Source organism: Narcine bancroftii, chromosome 8 (genome assembly GCF_036971445.1).
Source record: "Narcine bancroftii isolate sNarBan1 chromosome 8, sNarBan1.hap1, whole genome shotgun sequence".
In the NCBI taxonomy this organism is placed as follows: Eukaryota; Metazoa; Chordata; class Chondrichthyes; order Torpediniformes; family Narcinidae; genus Narcine; species Narcine bancroftii.
In genome coordinates, this window is record NC_091476.1 from 9,364,409 (window position 1) to 9,380,230 (window position 15,822).

The following is a 15,822-nucleotide window of genomic DNA, read 5'->3' on the forward strand; positions in this document are numbered from 1 at the left end:
GAACTCAAAACCAAGACACTTTTTTTAAAAATGAGCAAGACCAGTGTAAAAATAGTGAATTGGACCAAGGAAGAAATTAGGTAGATGAGAGGGGTCAGTGTGAGGTCAGTGGAGAAAGATGGGCATTCAGGATGAAGTGGAGAGGGATGAAGGAATTACTGAATATACATGTGTAATCGTTGATCCTGTGTAAAAGTCGACCCACCTAATTTTTTCAGCCCAAAAATCTTGTATTTACCATATTTCCTATGTAAAAGTCAAATTCCCACCCCCCCACCTCACTTATTTTTGGCCCTAACCACAAACTCTAGCCTCGGCTGTCTGCCCATCCGAGCTCCCGATGCCTTGACCGTGGATCTTTGCCCTGGCCACCCACCCACCCCCAGTGCCCCGACTACGGATCCTTGCCCTGGCTGCCTGCCAGTCCGAGCTCCTGACACCCCAACTGCCCACCCATCAGGGTTTCCGACACCCCGACTGCAGATCCACACCCTGGCCGCCCGCCTGTCAGAGCTTCCGACACCCCGAGCACGGACTTAGCACCCAGTCCTGGCCATCTGAGCTCCTGATGCCTTGAACAGTGCAGGAATTTACCACCGTTAAAAGTATTATCCATTTTAACCAAGTGGACCCTATCAAATTGACCTGAAAAATTGGTCCCCAGAACTTGACTATTACACAAGTATATGCAGTACTGACTCAAAGGAGAACAAGTCAGGGTGACAATTGGAAAAGGATCTTGGGCTGAGGCAAGGAACTAAGGAAATGAATGATGCAAAAGAGAGAGAGAGATGAGAACAGTGAGCAAAGATGGAGAATGCAGGGAAAGTAGGTGACGAGGAAACATTCAACAAGAAGAAAGGAAGAATTAGGGAGGGGAAAGTAAAGAAGACTAGAAGAAATGTGCAAACAAGTGTTCAGAAGAGTGAAAGAAAGGGGAATGATGCTGAAGAATAAGGAAGTATGAGGGTGGAAGGAGAAAGAAAGTAAAATAAGATGGGGAGATGAGGAAGGAAGTGTTCAGCAGAGATGTCAGTTTCTTTGGAGGCTTCTCACAATTGTTTCCCAATAGATGAAGAGGATTGTTTCAGGAAATGGTTATGTTTTGGCTCATTCTATGGGATGGTATGCAATTTTAATTGCCACATTAATTAAAACTCTGTGCATATTGCAACAGAGTATGTATTAAATGATAGTTTCTGCAAATCCTAGTGATAGTTTGCAGTATTACAAACAGTCCTATCCAAGCAGTTCTCATCAGACAATGATGCTTATGCATGTCCTCTGTCTCTCTGTCTTTTGGATAATTGAAGGTACTTGGTATTTATGAACGTGTGACCAAGGTAAATGTGCTTAGCTCTAAATTATACTCCAAGACCACTTCATGCAGTAGAAGTGGTGCATAATCGTGAGTTGTATATAAATGTAGGAAATAATCAAATGTCAGATTTTCTTGGGGAACTTCTGTCCTTGCCGGCCTGGAGTGTATGTCTATGGACTGAAAGATGCTTTTGATACTGGGGGAGAATTTTGTTGGAGGAAAAAAAATTAACAATATTTATGAACAGATTGGCAATTTTTCTTTAGCCAACCAAAAATTTTTATAACTTAATTTCCATCCCCAAAGCCTTCTGCCCCAACTCTACCACGGCCACCACAATCTTCATTATTTATGCTATATTCCTGAATCATAACACACAGAGCAGCCATTAGAAACTAGTGGTATATTTAAGATTACGTCTGGTTACTGCTGCATTTTCACCCAAATCAGCCTTATTCCTTGAATGGAAAAGCGCTTATTTTTTTCTGAGGCTATACTCCTAAACTAGATAAAGACCATCAAGACGTAGTTCAGGGTGGTCCTTGACAGTTGGCAGAGTGATGAGGTATTAATCTCTGGACAGATTTTAATTTGGGTGTGTAAACTCCATGTATTGGTGCCTCAATTTTCTTCTAACTTCATGAAAAAGGCTCCAGGATTGGTTAATTTTAAGGGAGTAGAATATTCTGCTACTTCATTAATTGCAATTGCATTTCTTTAAAAGTTAGTGAAAACAAAAATTTCAGCTGCTGCTATTCGGTAATTGTTATTGTTTTTTTTTTCTCTATCCTTTTGCTGCGATGGTGAGATTTACATTCTGCTCCCAGACATCCCTCTGTGCCACTCTTGTACCAACCAGTAAGAGGTATTTAAGAGTGCTTACAATCAGTTCACTTCTGCTTGTTTCTTCCCTCCCCTCTCCGTTTTGAGGTTCCACTTTGCAGAAGGAATTAGAGGGATCCAGTAAAGTAGGGGATAGCACCTTCATCCCCTTACTTAGTAGCATCACGTGTTGGTGTTCCAAAATGCTACAGTGCCATGCCACCTGACAGTAGAAGTTTGTATCGTTGAAGGCCTGCAGCTTTTGCACTTCTTCAAATCATAGACGCCAAGGGCAATGATGACTTTGGCCGGCAAAATGTTATCATTGCATCATTTGTCTGTGGTATATCTCTCCTGACCTTCCATTTGCATTGAACTCCATGGAACTGAGAAACCTATTACTGGCAGTTGGTTTCACATTGTCCAAAGTCACCATGACTCGCTCTATTTCTGTAGCATCTTCAGCCTGGTATTGTTCATTTGCACCTTCTGGAAAGCGTCATTATTCTATCAACTTGCAGACAGCCTTCTTACTGCGCCTACATGCTTTCATTTAGTCAGTGCACAATTGCAAAATGGTCCACGTGTCAATGTAATGGGGTGGGAGGAGCAGATTAAGTCACGAACTCGTACCATACTGAGAATTCTTTGAATGAATATAAATTTTATACGGCAATAATTGCTAGTTCTTTGCTTGGAGTCAGAATGATGGCAGTGTGGTTCAGGGTAATAGCTGGAAGTTAATTGCCTTGAGTAAGGTCATTGTGGCCTATATGATGGTTGAAAGTGTTCAGTCTGTCATGAGAGTTTGTGCTTGCAATTTTAATTTTAAGTGGTGAATAAGAATTATTCATGAGTGTTTACTTTAAACAAAATCTCAGTTATTTTTGGCCACTTAATCAGACTTAATTGTTGCCTGTTGTTTTCTAATTTTGGATTTTTTTTAATCAAAGTGTTTATTTTTTGTTGAAAAATGGATCCATTAGGGGAAAAGGGAAATGTAAAAGTGATAATTTAATAAAGCTCAGGTGATGGCCCTGTGTCTGGTGTTTGGAACTTTATTTTTAGATAGCGAGGTTACCGAAGGTATTTATGTGTCAGACATCACTTGATTTTTCGACAATTGAAAATCTTTGGGCCTTGCAGAAAAGTGATGGGAAAAATCTTTTAAAGGCAAAAGACATGTTGCATTTTCAACACATTGATGCCACTTACTGAGGGACATTGTGGCAATTTTGTTAAGATTTGCATATTTGTGTCACTTGCTTGCAAAGAAAAACTGTTGCTTAGTGCATCTTGATGAAGGTGGTATCACGTTAAGATGATATTGATAGAGATTGTAGTTGTTCTATTTTAACTGATTCAATGCAAGTTACAAATCTTAGAGGGAGCTCTTTGACTAAAACCAAATTCCCGGATCCTTTCCCATGCTCCTATTCCTGCAAACTGTGTTCCATTCAGTCATTTTATATGTATTTTTAGAAATAACTAATCAAAATAATAGATGAGTATGAGACTTTCTGTAATATCTGTAATTTCTCATTCCAATCACCTTTCATTTAAAGCTGTTTGAATTTTATTGCAGCAGTCTATTCTCTGATGGTCCCCCTTCTAAAGCAGTACAAGTGCACAGAGATGACTGGTTGGTTGCCTGATTTTTGAATCTATGACATTGACTTGAAATTGACAAGTAGATAGTTGAGAGACAGGATATGATACTGATGCAGGGAAAAAAGGCAGAAGGGAATCCCTCGGGATGAGTGCCCTCGGGATGAATGAGTGCCAAATTGACAGTCCTGATACTGACTGATTCAAACTCTAAAAAGTTGATTTGATAAACCAAATGAGTTTTTAAAAATTTGGATACAATCAGATAGTTCCAAAGAATTCTGTTCATGTCTACAGAAAGACAGAAGATCTCTACATATGTGGGATCAGATTTTGCACCCTGCCAGAAAGTTCTATGCACAGATAAATTGTGATGGGTCTGTTGAGCATATCCACAATTAGCATCCCACTAACATTTTGTTTTAGGCATGACGGAACATTACGCAAAATGTTTCTAAACTTTGTGGCTTTGGAAGGGATGTCTCCGACCTGTTGCAGTGCAGAAAGAGGGTAACTGCATGTGCGGGTGTTTTGGTTGACAACCATGAGCAAAGAATTTCCTTGCAATTTGGGGAAAGGGCCATATCCATCGGATTCCCTTGCAGTCTTTATTTAGGCGGGGAGCTGTATGGATCAAATTATTGGATTCCATTGTGATCTTTGGAGGGAGCATGGGTTCTTTGCTATTCACCCACATTGGATTTGCTGATCTCTGTGCTGCTGTGCTTAAGGTCATTGTGGTACAACTGATCCTTATTTACCAGATAATTTAAACTTATTCTGATTTCAAATGTGCTAATGTAAAGTTCAGATGTGTGTGATTAATTATATCTAGGGGCTCTTGTAATGTAGTTAAGTTTAGATTTCAATTTGACACAGTAGAAGAAACTTTAAATTTTGGGGTAATTAAACTTTAAGGTTAGAGATATGAAACCTCCAGTGTGCAATGGAAACCAAATTCTATTTTGTATTTGTCATTCAACTTCCCTGGCAGGAAACTTGAAAGGTGTACTGATCTGTTAAAATTCTGGATTTGTACTTGTGGTTGACAAGTAAGCAAAAAATATAGATATATATTTTTTAAGGCAAAGACTAAATGGTTAGCTGACCTATAGAAGCTTTTGGAATTTTGATGTTGGGGTTTTTTTTTAGCAATTCTGTACCCATTCAATTCAACATTTGAGTGGTGGCAGGTAAATGATTATGGTTCAGGTGGTCGCATTCCACCTGTCCAGCTGACAGTGTTCCTTGCTCTGTCTGATCTCTCATTGGTTGCTGCTCTCCCTGGACTTTGCATCCTGGTGATATTAACCCAGGGGCCATTTTGTTTTGAATATTTTATTTAAAAATTTGAATATAGAACCATTTGCTTTGCAACTAGAAATGCTTGACAATAATACGTTTTTCAGATACGTACATCTTGCAAGGAGTGATGCTCAAGTGTAGTCCTGGTTTGAAAATTGGGAAAGCTTTTTTTTGTAGATGTGGAGGGAGGGAGGCCTCAATGCATTCTCATCAAAGTTCACCTTGAGGCCTATTTGCCAAGTTGTCTGGTTTTCATCCCATTCATTCATCTTGTTGTGAGTCTAAGGCTAGATGTAACAAAAATCTGACCATCTCAATTTGAAATTTTCACTTGATCCATTTGTCAACAGCTTTTTCAGAGGGAGGTTTCCTCCTTTCTGATATTTTTGTTCAAATGCTTGCTGGCACCATGTTGAGCACATCTGACTCAAGTGTCCCGGTCAGACCCAAGGCGCACTCTACCACCTTCCTCACGCTGACAACCTGACTCACCTCCAAGCAAATCGTGACAGTGAAAAGAAGGGCTTTGTTAGATCAACAGGGCAAACCTGCGTCTGTCCAACAAAGTCTTAGCACTCCCCCGCGGGTTCTGTCCCCCAGCCTGACTGCTGTTGGCTCTGTACAGGCTCTAAGTAGCCTGTTACAGGAGCTGACAGTGGCTTATTTTAAAATATGCTAATATAATTAAAATGTTTACAGGGTAATTTGGTATTAAAATATTGTGACAGCATCCCTCCACTGGTCAGTGGTAAGTGCCAAACTTTTGGGGAAGTGTGGGGGCATCCTATTACAAAGGGTATAGCTCAAAATCTACATTGCAGGTGGAAAATCTTGGGGTTGTCCGATACAGAGTCGTCCTGTAGGCTGGCATATATGATAATTCTCATAATGAACCGACTACCTATTCTGGATGGTGCATATTAGGGCAGTTGGGCGAAGGAGTAGAATAAAACAAGTTGGGAAGCTCCTTGTGGTAAAGGTGTCGTTCACTTGTTGCCAATGTTCTCACATCAAGACTGGCATTTGAATATGGGACACAGTCGAAACTGGTGAATATACAAATAGTTACTTCAGGGAGCGAATTAAAGTTGAGGAGGGTGAGGAATACAAGGAAGAGTATTGTAATAGAATTTATATACACACCAGGCAAGAGCTTCATGAGAAAAACTCACAGTATGCAGAAACTAATAACGTGTACTCTGGGAATAATTAAACATCAGCCTCCCTGCTTTATTTTTGAATTTATTTTTGTTGAAATGATCTTCTGGACAGTAAAACCAAAATTTAAACCATGTGACTTAGTGCCATCGCATGACCCTGAGACAGTATTAAACAGGCACTTTCTTATTAGAATAGTGCAAGCTCTATTTTTGGAATAAACCTTTGACCTATAAAACTTAGCATTGGCTCTGAGAATAGAATAAACTAATTTCTTTGACCCTTTGGCATACATCGCATGCTAAACCATACTGTCCTATACAACAGTAGTACAGAAAATTAACTCACATAAATTGAGTATCAGCTACGAGAACAAATTGCCAAGCAACCTTATCGATGAGAGACTGAGAGGGGAAAGAAAGTCAAACTTTGGAATTAATCAACCCAATAACGTTTACTATATTGGTATAAAAAGTTTTTCAAGTTCATGATTTGTAATAATAAGTTATGGTAGAATATCGATTATACAATGAGCTCAAATTTCATAGGTCTAGTAAATGAAGAAAGAAAGGGATTCTGAAATGTCAGTGCAAAACATTGTAAAATTCTGTATTGTAAAGGAAAGTCTTTGAAGGTAGTGAGTGAGATGTATTTCAGTAGAGGGAAACCTGAAGAATATAATGAGATCAACTAAAATGAGATGGACCTGGGCCAGACTTTATACGTTGTTCCTAAAATCCTTTTTGTGTTATTTGGAATATCAGATTGTCGTGTAGAATGTATTGTGTGGTTTGAAAGAACAAACTGCAATAATTCCTGGATGAATTTCTGTACTTTTAATCCTTGCAGATAAGCCAGCTGATGGATACATAGCAGGAAATGCTCTGGTGAGTACGAAAGCAAGCAAAAAGATGACCGATTAACTTCTACCTCTCTCGAATAATGTGGAGGAGGTGGAAAAATTCCACAATTAATTATTGTTTGTAGAACATTTCTTGCTGTTTGCAGATAATGATTTCTAGCAGATAAGTCGATCTTCAACTTCATACTCTTTAGTTGCTTTTTGCTCTCCAGTGTACCCTACTCCCACCCCCTCCCTTCCAATCAAATGCTTGGTCTCTCCTAAAGGCATTGCCTTGGTCACCAATGGCTCTATGGGAACCATTATAAACCTCATTGACAGTAAGTACTATCATTATAACAGTTACATGCAATAAGATTACAGATCCTGTTAAAAACCATTTGGGATTTGGCAAAATAAACAAGACAGCAATGGTGCATATCTCCAAATATAATGGTCTCTAGAGTTTAAATTGTATCAAAGCATTTCTTAGTGAAAAGTTTCACTTAATTGACATAGAATTGGCAGTGTTGTTCCGGAAAGTCCCAAGGTGTCTTGTGTATGGCAAATGGAAATCTTGTTGAGGAATGACAGTGGTTGCTCGTTCAGTGGAGATTAAGGGAAATGCTGATAGATTCGATGTAAAGTATTCCATTTTGACACAAATTGACATAGATTGAAAAGGGTTTCATTCCCAACAAGCAAGGCTTATCTGGTGGAAATTCCTTTGCTCATGTTGAGAGAAATTCTGAGCAGATGTCTAGGGTTTGTATTGGCTCCCAATGGGAGGAGCACGAGTTTCAGATCATTTTGACTCCAAGGATCTTCTTTCACTCTCTCGTTTCTGACTTCAGTGACACAAAATCAAATCACTATAGATGCTGGAAAAGTTAAATGAGGCCAGCAAATGCTGGAGAAGCTTGGCCAGCTCGAACAATGTTAGTAGTGAGAGAACCAATTACTATTTCAGGTGAATATCCAATACCCCTTTTTTAAACTTATTTTTTGATTTTTAAACAAAATGTTACATTCTCTTTCCACGTCATATTTAGAGTCCTTATTTCCTCCTCCTTACACCCTCCCCTCCCTATCCCTTCAATTATATAAATACCAAGATAAGATGATACAAACATACAAAAACCACTTAAATACCAACAAAGACAACAATCCTCCTCGAATCTAGAGGCCCTCAGTGAAGTGCCAGTTGATGAAGTAGACAAAGACGATGGGGGTCAAACAATAATCATGGCTTTTATTAGCAGAAACTCATGGTACAATAATGAAAGACAATGGGTGCATATACAGTTATATCCAAGGGGAGTGTCCTTAACAGTAGAGATAATGCGCAGCCAATGTTAGTTCAGCAAGGCTAGCCGAAGGGAAGACCGACAGCTTAGCAGAGATTCACCACACTCAGATATTAAATAAAAGTAGGTAGAACCAAAGACACACATCATCTTCGCCACATTCCCCATTTCATACTCTTAATCCTTTACCTGCTGGAACAGATTGTTTCTTTTCTCTTATTCGGGGAGGGAGGGGCAAGTGAATATCTCACCATCAGTACCGGGCTGTTGTTGCTGCCAGACATGAGTGTTTTTATTCTAATGTCATGATGTCAGGCTGAAGACCCTTTTGCAGAACTTAAGGAGATGTTTGTTACCTATGGGGATTGGGAGGAGTTGGTTAGATGTCCCTGACAAGGTAAAACCACAGGGCTTAAGCAAGGTTATCTAGTGGATGAATGAATGTGAGCAGATGGATGGAATTACCGGCTTTGTCTTGCATGTAAGTAGTTCCAGAAACATCAACCAATTGGGCTGATATTAGAGGAGATGGTAGGAATGTAAATCAATTTAACCAACATCCCAATTTTCATGATTCATCTCTTCTTTCATTATAAGTGGTTGATGTCATAGATTCCAATTTGGGCTTATTGCCCTTCAGAAGATTTCTAATTTAAAAAAAATCATTGGATGGAATCATGTGGTGGAGTAGACATCAAAAGGAAATTGAAGGGTGTGTTAAATGTCAAGCTTGACAAGTGTAAAGGGCACTGGCAGAGTCTTTCCTGTCTTCCTGCCTCTTATGAACAAGTCAGATATAATTGCAGCAAGCAGGCTGATGGAAACTTGTTGCTTATTGAAATTTGATCCCTATTACCACTGAACTTGAGGGGCAAAGATCAATTGATTACATGACATTAAAAAAGGTACATAAAACAACTGGATAAAACAAAACTTCATAGAGATGTAGACCCATTTATTATGCTAAATGACAGCTGTAGTGATATGTTTTCTCCTTGTACATTATTCCCTGTGTGCTGTTGTATGTATGGTGCTGGCCCGCCCACTAGTGACTCATCTCCTATGTCTCCTCCCCTTATGACCTGGCCATAAAGTTCGACCTCCCCCCCCCCCCCCTCCCCTTCCCCGCTCCCCTTCCGGCATTCCTGTACCTGGATCTGGGCCAGCCAAAGTCTTGTGTTTATTAAAGCCTATCATTCCCCTGCTCTCAACTTCGTGGTTATTGATAGAGCCTATGAACAGCACTGTAATGAGTTCCCTTCTTTTCTGCTTACCGAGCTTCCATGTCACCTCACCCTATCCTGTAGGATTGGTGCCTTGGATACCACTAGCCTCAATAAATTAACAAGATTTCAAGAATGTCTTGGGAAAGAATCCATCCATATTTTGTTGGTTTACCAGCTTCAAATTCCTTTCTCGTTCGTTCTATTGAATTCAGCATCTAAACTTGCAAATAAAAATTTGCTCTCTTTTGTCCTTAATAGCAGCTGCCTGTGCACTTCCATTAAATACAATGATTAGTCCAGACTCACACCCGTATAAAAGTCAGATTGCTCATTCTTTCCCTTGGATGTTCTCATTCTTCTCACAGCAGCCCATCTCTTTCCATAAATGATAATAGTAAATGCTGGACGTGCTCAGCAGATTGTGTAACATTTACAGAGAAAGGAACAGTAAACTCTTGATTTTTCAAAAGAACTGAGAAAAGATAGAAAGATGCAAAGAAGGGGGAAAGCCAGTGGAACCAAGGGAATGAATGTTGCAGATGAGAGCGATCAGGAGAAACTGAATGATATGGAAGTTGGCAAAGTGAGTGCGAGGTCGGCTTGATCTCACTGGAAGAGATGTTGATAGAATGAGAGGAACCAGGATAAAAGAGGGGGAGGAAACAATGCTGGAGCTGTGTGATACAAAAGCCTACAGCTGCTAAAAAGCTGAAATAAATAATGCTGGAAATGTGAGAAGCTTGGATCTGCTGAGCATTTCCATTTTCTATTTTTATTTTTAATTTTCAGCTTTTTGATATCCCTCTGTTCAGCCTCATTTTCCTTTTACTATACCTGCACACCTTTTATCTTTCCTTAAAGTAAATGATTGGCTGTGGGAAGATTCCAAGTCTCCCTTCTAACATTAAAAACAGCCATTTGACCCAAAGATTCTATATTGGCTCTCAGTGCATTCCCAGCAATCCCATTCCTCCACATTTCCAGGTAGGCTTGCCTGCCAATTTCCTCCCACCCCACCCACCCTGATCTTCTCACTGTGTTAAGGTCATTTGCTGTACCCAATTCACCTACACCCAGTATGTCTTTAGGAAGTGAGATGCAACCTGGAGAAGCATGCCTGCATGGTTGCAGAGGGAATGTGCAGGCTCCAAACAGACAGCACTAGAAATCAAATCAAACAGTGGTCCACTGATGCTATAAGGGCAGCAACACCACGTGCGGTACTGCTGTGGTGTCCAAGTTAAATGGTGATTTATCTTGGATTGAAATCAATCTAGTTAACATGTTTTACGTGTCAGCAGAAATCTCATTAATGCAGCAAATGGTCAATTGGCAAAGAAACAAACTTGTCCTGGAATGGAAACTCGCTCTTGTGTTTTCTCCCCTCGGCCTCGCTTCAGGACACCAGACCGCATGTGCGGTTTTTAATCCCTTGCACCCATTTGGAATAATGATTTGAGCTGCACTAGTGATGGCTGGGCATGAATTGCTGCAGACATTGAGCGGCACACCAATTCTCTGGCAAATGGCCCCAGCAGCATTCACTTGTCTAGGAGCAGACCCTGCCATCTGTGGCAAGACTGAGCTTTGTGTATTCGATCCCAGTGCGAGAGAGTTCCACTTTAAGGAGGAGCTAAGGGCATGACTGCCTTTTTGTAAAGGGAATTTAACTGCCAAAAATCTTCTCAAAAAAAACACACACAAGGGGGATTGTTGTTTGGAATATTCTTTGAAGACAACCACCTATTTTGTTTCTCCCTCCCCAAAATTTTTGAAAAGGTTGGTTGGGGTGAGTGGGAAAAAAAAAGCATGAACTTTCAAACCTCATTATTGCAAGGCAGCTGAATTAATAAGACAATGGACTGCTGTAATTACATTTAACTTAATCGACCTGTTAAATGCTTGGACTCAGTCCACCCTGTCCAAGGCATCAATGTTTTCTTTTCAGGAAAAAAAAGATCTGGAACATTCCAAAAGGAGTAAATATAATGAATAATGTACCCACTAGGAACTTGCCCTTTCAGAGCATATCTTGACGTCAAATTTTGAATTTAGAACACAGAGCCAGGCTGTCCTGCAGCAGAAATAACATTTGAGTTTATAAAGTATCCGCAAGAGTATCAGGGAACAAAAATTGACACCAAACAACAAAGATATTAAGATAACCAAAATTGAAGAGAATGTTTTAAAGGAATGTCTTGAAGAGGGAAAAATTGAGTTTTAGAAAGGGATTTGAGACCCCAGAATCCAGGCAATGAATACAGCCAACAGTGGCAGAAAGATTTAAAATTGTACCTGAACAAAATTAGAATATTGCAGGGAGTTGTCAGGCTGAAAATCAAAGATGAGAATTTTAACTATGAGGCATTGCTCACACAAGACCCAAGATATAATGGAGTTGTTGGGTGGGTGGGTGGGTGGGCTTTGGTTGAAGTCGGGATAGGCTAAATGACCTTGCTGCATACTTTCCCATATAACTGCGTAAGTGCTGGTTTCTGCTGTTTTCTGGAGTGCTGCCTTGAACACATTTGTGTTCTCCAAAATTTGGCGGTTATACAAAGGAGGAATGGCTTCAAAGTAATAGAATAGTTATGGCATTGTATCGGCCACAGGAATATGACTGAATTATTGCAGTATGTGTCAACATTGTTTCCTCTAGGAGCTGTTTTCCTGTCAATTGTTTTGAGCCTAGCACCATTTTAGTTCTGAGAACACCAGCCTGCTCAATCTGCATAATGAAGGGGAAAATGTGTGGTGTGGCCATTTATGTTGTGTGGGGGAATTGAATTCCGAAAAGGAAACATAATGCTGCTTTGTTTATTGCAGAACACAAAGATTGCATCAGAGCCTCCGGTTGTACCACCTGTGTCGGAGGATGACGACGAAGATGACGACCTTCCTCCGCCAGTGATAGCTCCCCGGCCTGAACACACCAAATCGGTCAGTGCAACTTGTACCTCAGTATCATGCTCTTCTACATGTGGACAATTAGGATCGTGATTGTGAATGGTCCAGAATATTTAGTGAGTTCTTCCATTATTAAATATTGGACTGGTGAAGAGAATAGTTCATTAAGAAATCCATGTGTGATGAAATGAAACTATTGACTATGAGGTCATTGTCATTTTGAAGAGAATATTGGACGAAATTTAGTGCGTTATGCAGTTCTTTGCTGTCTTGCTGAATGAATGGCAGGCCAAAGTGTGGTATTTGTTAAGGTACGTACATCATCACAAAATCTTACTGTATCTAGGGGTATGGTTGAGAACCACTGAAGAGGAAGAACTGAGAGCACTGTGGACAAGCTTGAGTTCAATTCAGCAATTGGTGTGGGTGCTAATTATGAGGCCACATGATGTAGGAGCAGAAATAGGCTATTTAGTTCACTGGGTCTGCTCCGCCATTTAATCATCTGATCCATTTTCCCACTCAGCCCCGCTGCCCAGCCCTTTCCCCGTAACCTTTGCTGACTTGCTAATCAAGAGCCTATCAGTCTCTGTCTTTAATACACCCAACGACCTATCCATAACTGCCATTGGCAACAAGTGCACTATCCTCTGGCTGAAGAAATTCCGATGTATCTCTGTTCTAAGCGGACACCCTTTAATCCTGAAGTTGTACCCTCTTGTTCCAGACTCTCCCACCATGTGAAACAACCTTTCGACATCTACCTGTCCATGCCTTTCAACATTCAAAATGTTTCAATGTGACCCTCCTTCCATCTCCTAAATTCCAATGAATACAGGCCAAGAGCTGTCAAACACACTTCATATAATAACCCTTTCATTCCTGGTATCATCCTTGTGAACCTCGTCTGAACCCTCTCCAAGGTTGATACATCCTTTCTTAAGGAGGAGCCAAACCTGCTCACACTGGTCGAGTGAGGTCTTACCAGTGCCTCTTAAAGCCTCAACATTACTGCTGTTATATTTTATTCCGAGTCTTCAATCTCCCTCCTGTATTTTTTGTTATAATACCCACTTTTTATGCAACTCACTACTGTTGCATCATCGTTGAATTTGTAGATGGTGGTGTTGTCAAACTGAGCCACACAGTTAGAGGTGTAAAGTGAGAAGAGCAGGAGGCTGAGAGCCCATGTGAGATGAAATCGGTTGCAGGGTTGCAGGAAAATACAGAGAGAAGGTATCGAATTGACGGGGTTGTTTGTTGGTACATGGCATTGGGCCTTCAGTGTAATAATAAGTAAACAATAAAGAGCTGTGGCAAGGGATAAGATTTATACTTGAAGGGCCCCCAGCAACAGACAGTTGCCAGCTCGGCAGGTCCTGTTTAAGTTTCACCAAAGGGGCCTCCAATCTCAACAACTTCCCACTTCTGGGAGCAGACGATACTATGATTCCCAAATTATTTTTGCTGGAGGGAGGGAATTCTGTGCATGCGTTGTCTGTTCTTGAATGCTACTACTTATGCCTCTGTGTTAACATATATCATGTGCATTGAAGGGTAAGAAAGAAAATTGTGCACACTGCACAATTTGTACCGCATAATCTGTTTTCTGATAATATTCTATCACACAATCAAACTTCACAAATGGATCAAATTTCTTGTTGAGTGATTGGTAGTGAAAGGAGAGTTAGTAATATGAAGCAGTGCATTAAATATATTAGCTTGTAAATCATTGGAAGCAGTGTTATTTTGAGTTTGTTCTAACACTCCCTCTGTACTTAACAATAAGCAACTGCAATCTTCCAGTTCATTTGTAATATTGGACAAAATTCCTCGTGAGTTGTCGTCTGGAAGTTCAATACCAATTATTTTCAGTGGCCACGTCAAACTAATGTATTTTATCAGGGATAGAAAGTAGTACAATTATCTGTAAACGATGCACTTCAACATTTTTGTTTTTATTTACCTGATGTGGCAATGCATTTATGGTTTAATGTCTCGTTTTGAATAGTGGAGAAGCCTTTAGTAGCAATATGGTAGATGTCTGTAGAGCATTCATGACCTGCTGAGCTTCTCCAGCACTTCTGTGTATTGTGAAGGTAGTTTGGAGCCTTGGTCTGAACCCTCCCCTTTAAGCAAATGATCAGGCCTTTATGAGAGTGCTTTAATTTTATTAGAACTTAGTACATGACCTGCCTCGCTCCCGAACTGGAAGGTGAAAAGTACCTCTGAGTGTTTACCAACAGAGCGAGTTTCAATCCTGGGCTATAGTGGTCTGGAATTTCCTGCCAAAGTGATGTTGGAAGGAAAGTCAATAAGTTAGTGTTGTGGGTCCCAATCCTCCAGTGGTAAACTTGTGCCAAAACTGAACATTGGCAGAGAATCAGAAGAAGCCCAGCAAATGTAACTGTCTGTTTCGGGGATGGGGTGTTTTACTCTACGTGCAAGTCCTCTCAAACTGTTGGTTTTCTCTTTTTTTATTATCACTTCTTTCAGGTTAAGCAATTTACAAATTCCATGAAGCATTTTGTATCATAATGTTGTTTTAAAGGCTGAGAAGCATGAACGGCCAGTAAATTATTAATATTTATAAATGCTAATTTTTTGGATTTTTTTTTAAAAAACAGAATGCTTCGTGAGAGCACTTCACAATCTGCTATTAGTACACTGAAGTTTCAGGGTTGTAGTTTTAAATCTCTTCCTACAGTAATTTAACAAAAAGGAATTATATCTATATTTTATTACCCTTTGGCTTAAATAATTCTGGTTTATTTGAAATTGCAAAAACTCAATGACTGAATGAAAAGTAGTAACATTTGCTGAGGGCTACCTTGCAGACACAGTGTACATGTTAACGAGCAGTTCACTGAAGCTATGATCATTTCTGGGGTCTTGTCGGGTTGTCCGAATTTTATTTGTTCAAATATTAAAACACGAAGAGCATTATGGCATCAGTGAAATTATTAAAATTGTAATTTCACGCAAAAACCTGTGAAAGAGTTACGTTCTTTGATCTAACTATGAAATCTAATGAAATAAATGAAGAGGAGCTCAATTAATCACAGCAGTCTTGGAACAGCTAACTACTGTACTGCCAGATCAGTCGTCCCAGCATTTCCTCATATTACATGGCATCATCAATAAAAACAACTCTCTCTTCAGGAAATACGAGAGTGTAGAATTTAACAGGGCAAGTGTATGTAGCTAACTGAAAGATTGGGTGTGACATCAGTGCACAAGGAGATATTGTTATGGACAAGAATATTGATAATTTGGAGGGTTGGTCATCCTTGATGATGGATTAAGGAAGAAATTAGAGTAAAAGAA

The 15,822-nt window shown here is 39.9% G+C and overlaps 1 protein-coding gene across 13 annotated transcripts in view; it reads left to right on the forward strand.

Moving 5' to 3' along the window:
- LOC138740343 (serine/threonine-protein kinase PAK 3) overlaps positions 1 to 15,822 on the forward strand; it is a 201,864-nt gene that overhangs the window by 148,709 nt on the left and 37,333 nt on the right. For 10 of the 13 annotated variants that reach the window (XM_069892854.1, XM_069892851.1, XM_069892861.1 and 7 more), the window contains 4 exons: positions 2,130 to 2,186; positions 3,729 to 3,785; positions 7,064 to 7,101; positions 12,415 to 12,528. In XM_069892854.1, coding sequence (XP_069748955.1) covers positions 2,130 to 2,186; positions 3,729 to 3,785; positions 7,064 to 7,101; positions 12,415 to 12,528 — 266 coding nt within the window. The remainder of the gene's footprint in view (positions 1 to 2,129; positions 2,187 to 3,728; positions 3,786 to 7,063; positions 7,102 to 12,414; positions 12,529 to 15,822) is intronic. The other 3 variants (XM_069892862.1, XM_069892863.1, XM_069892864.1) reach the window with 3 other exon arrangements.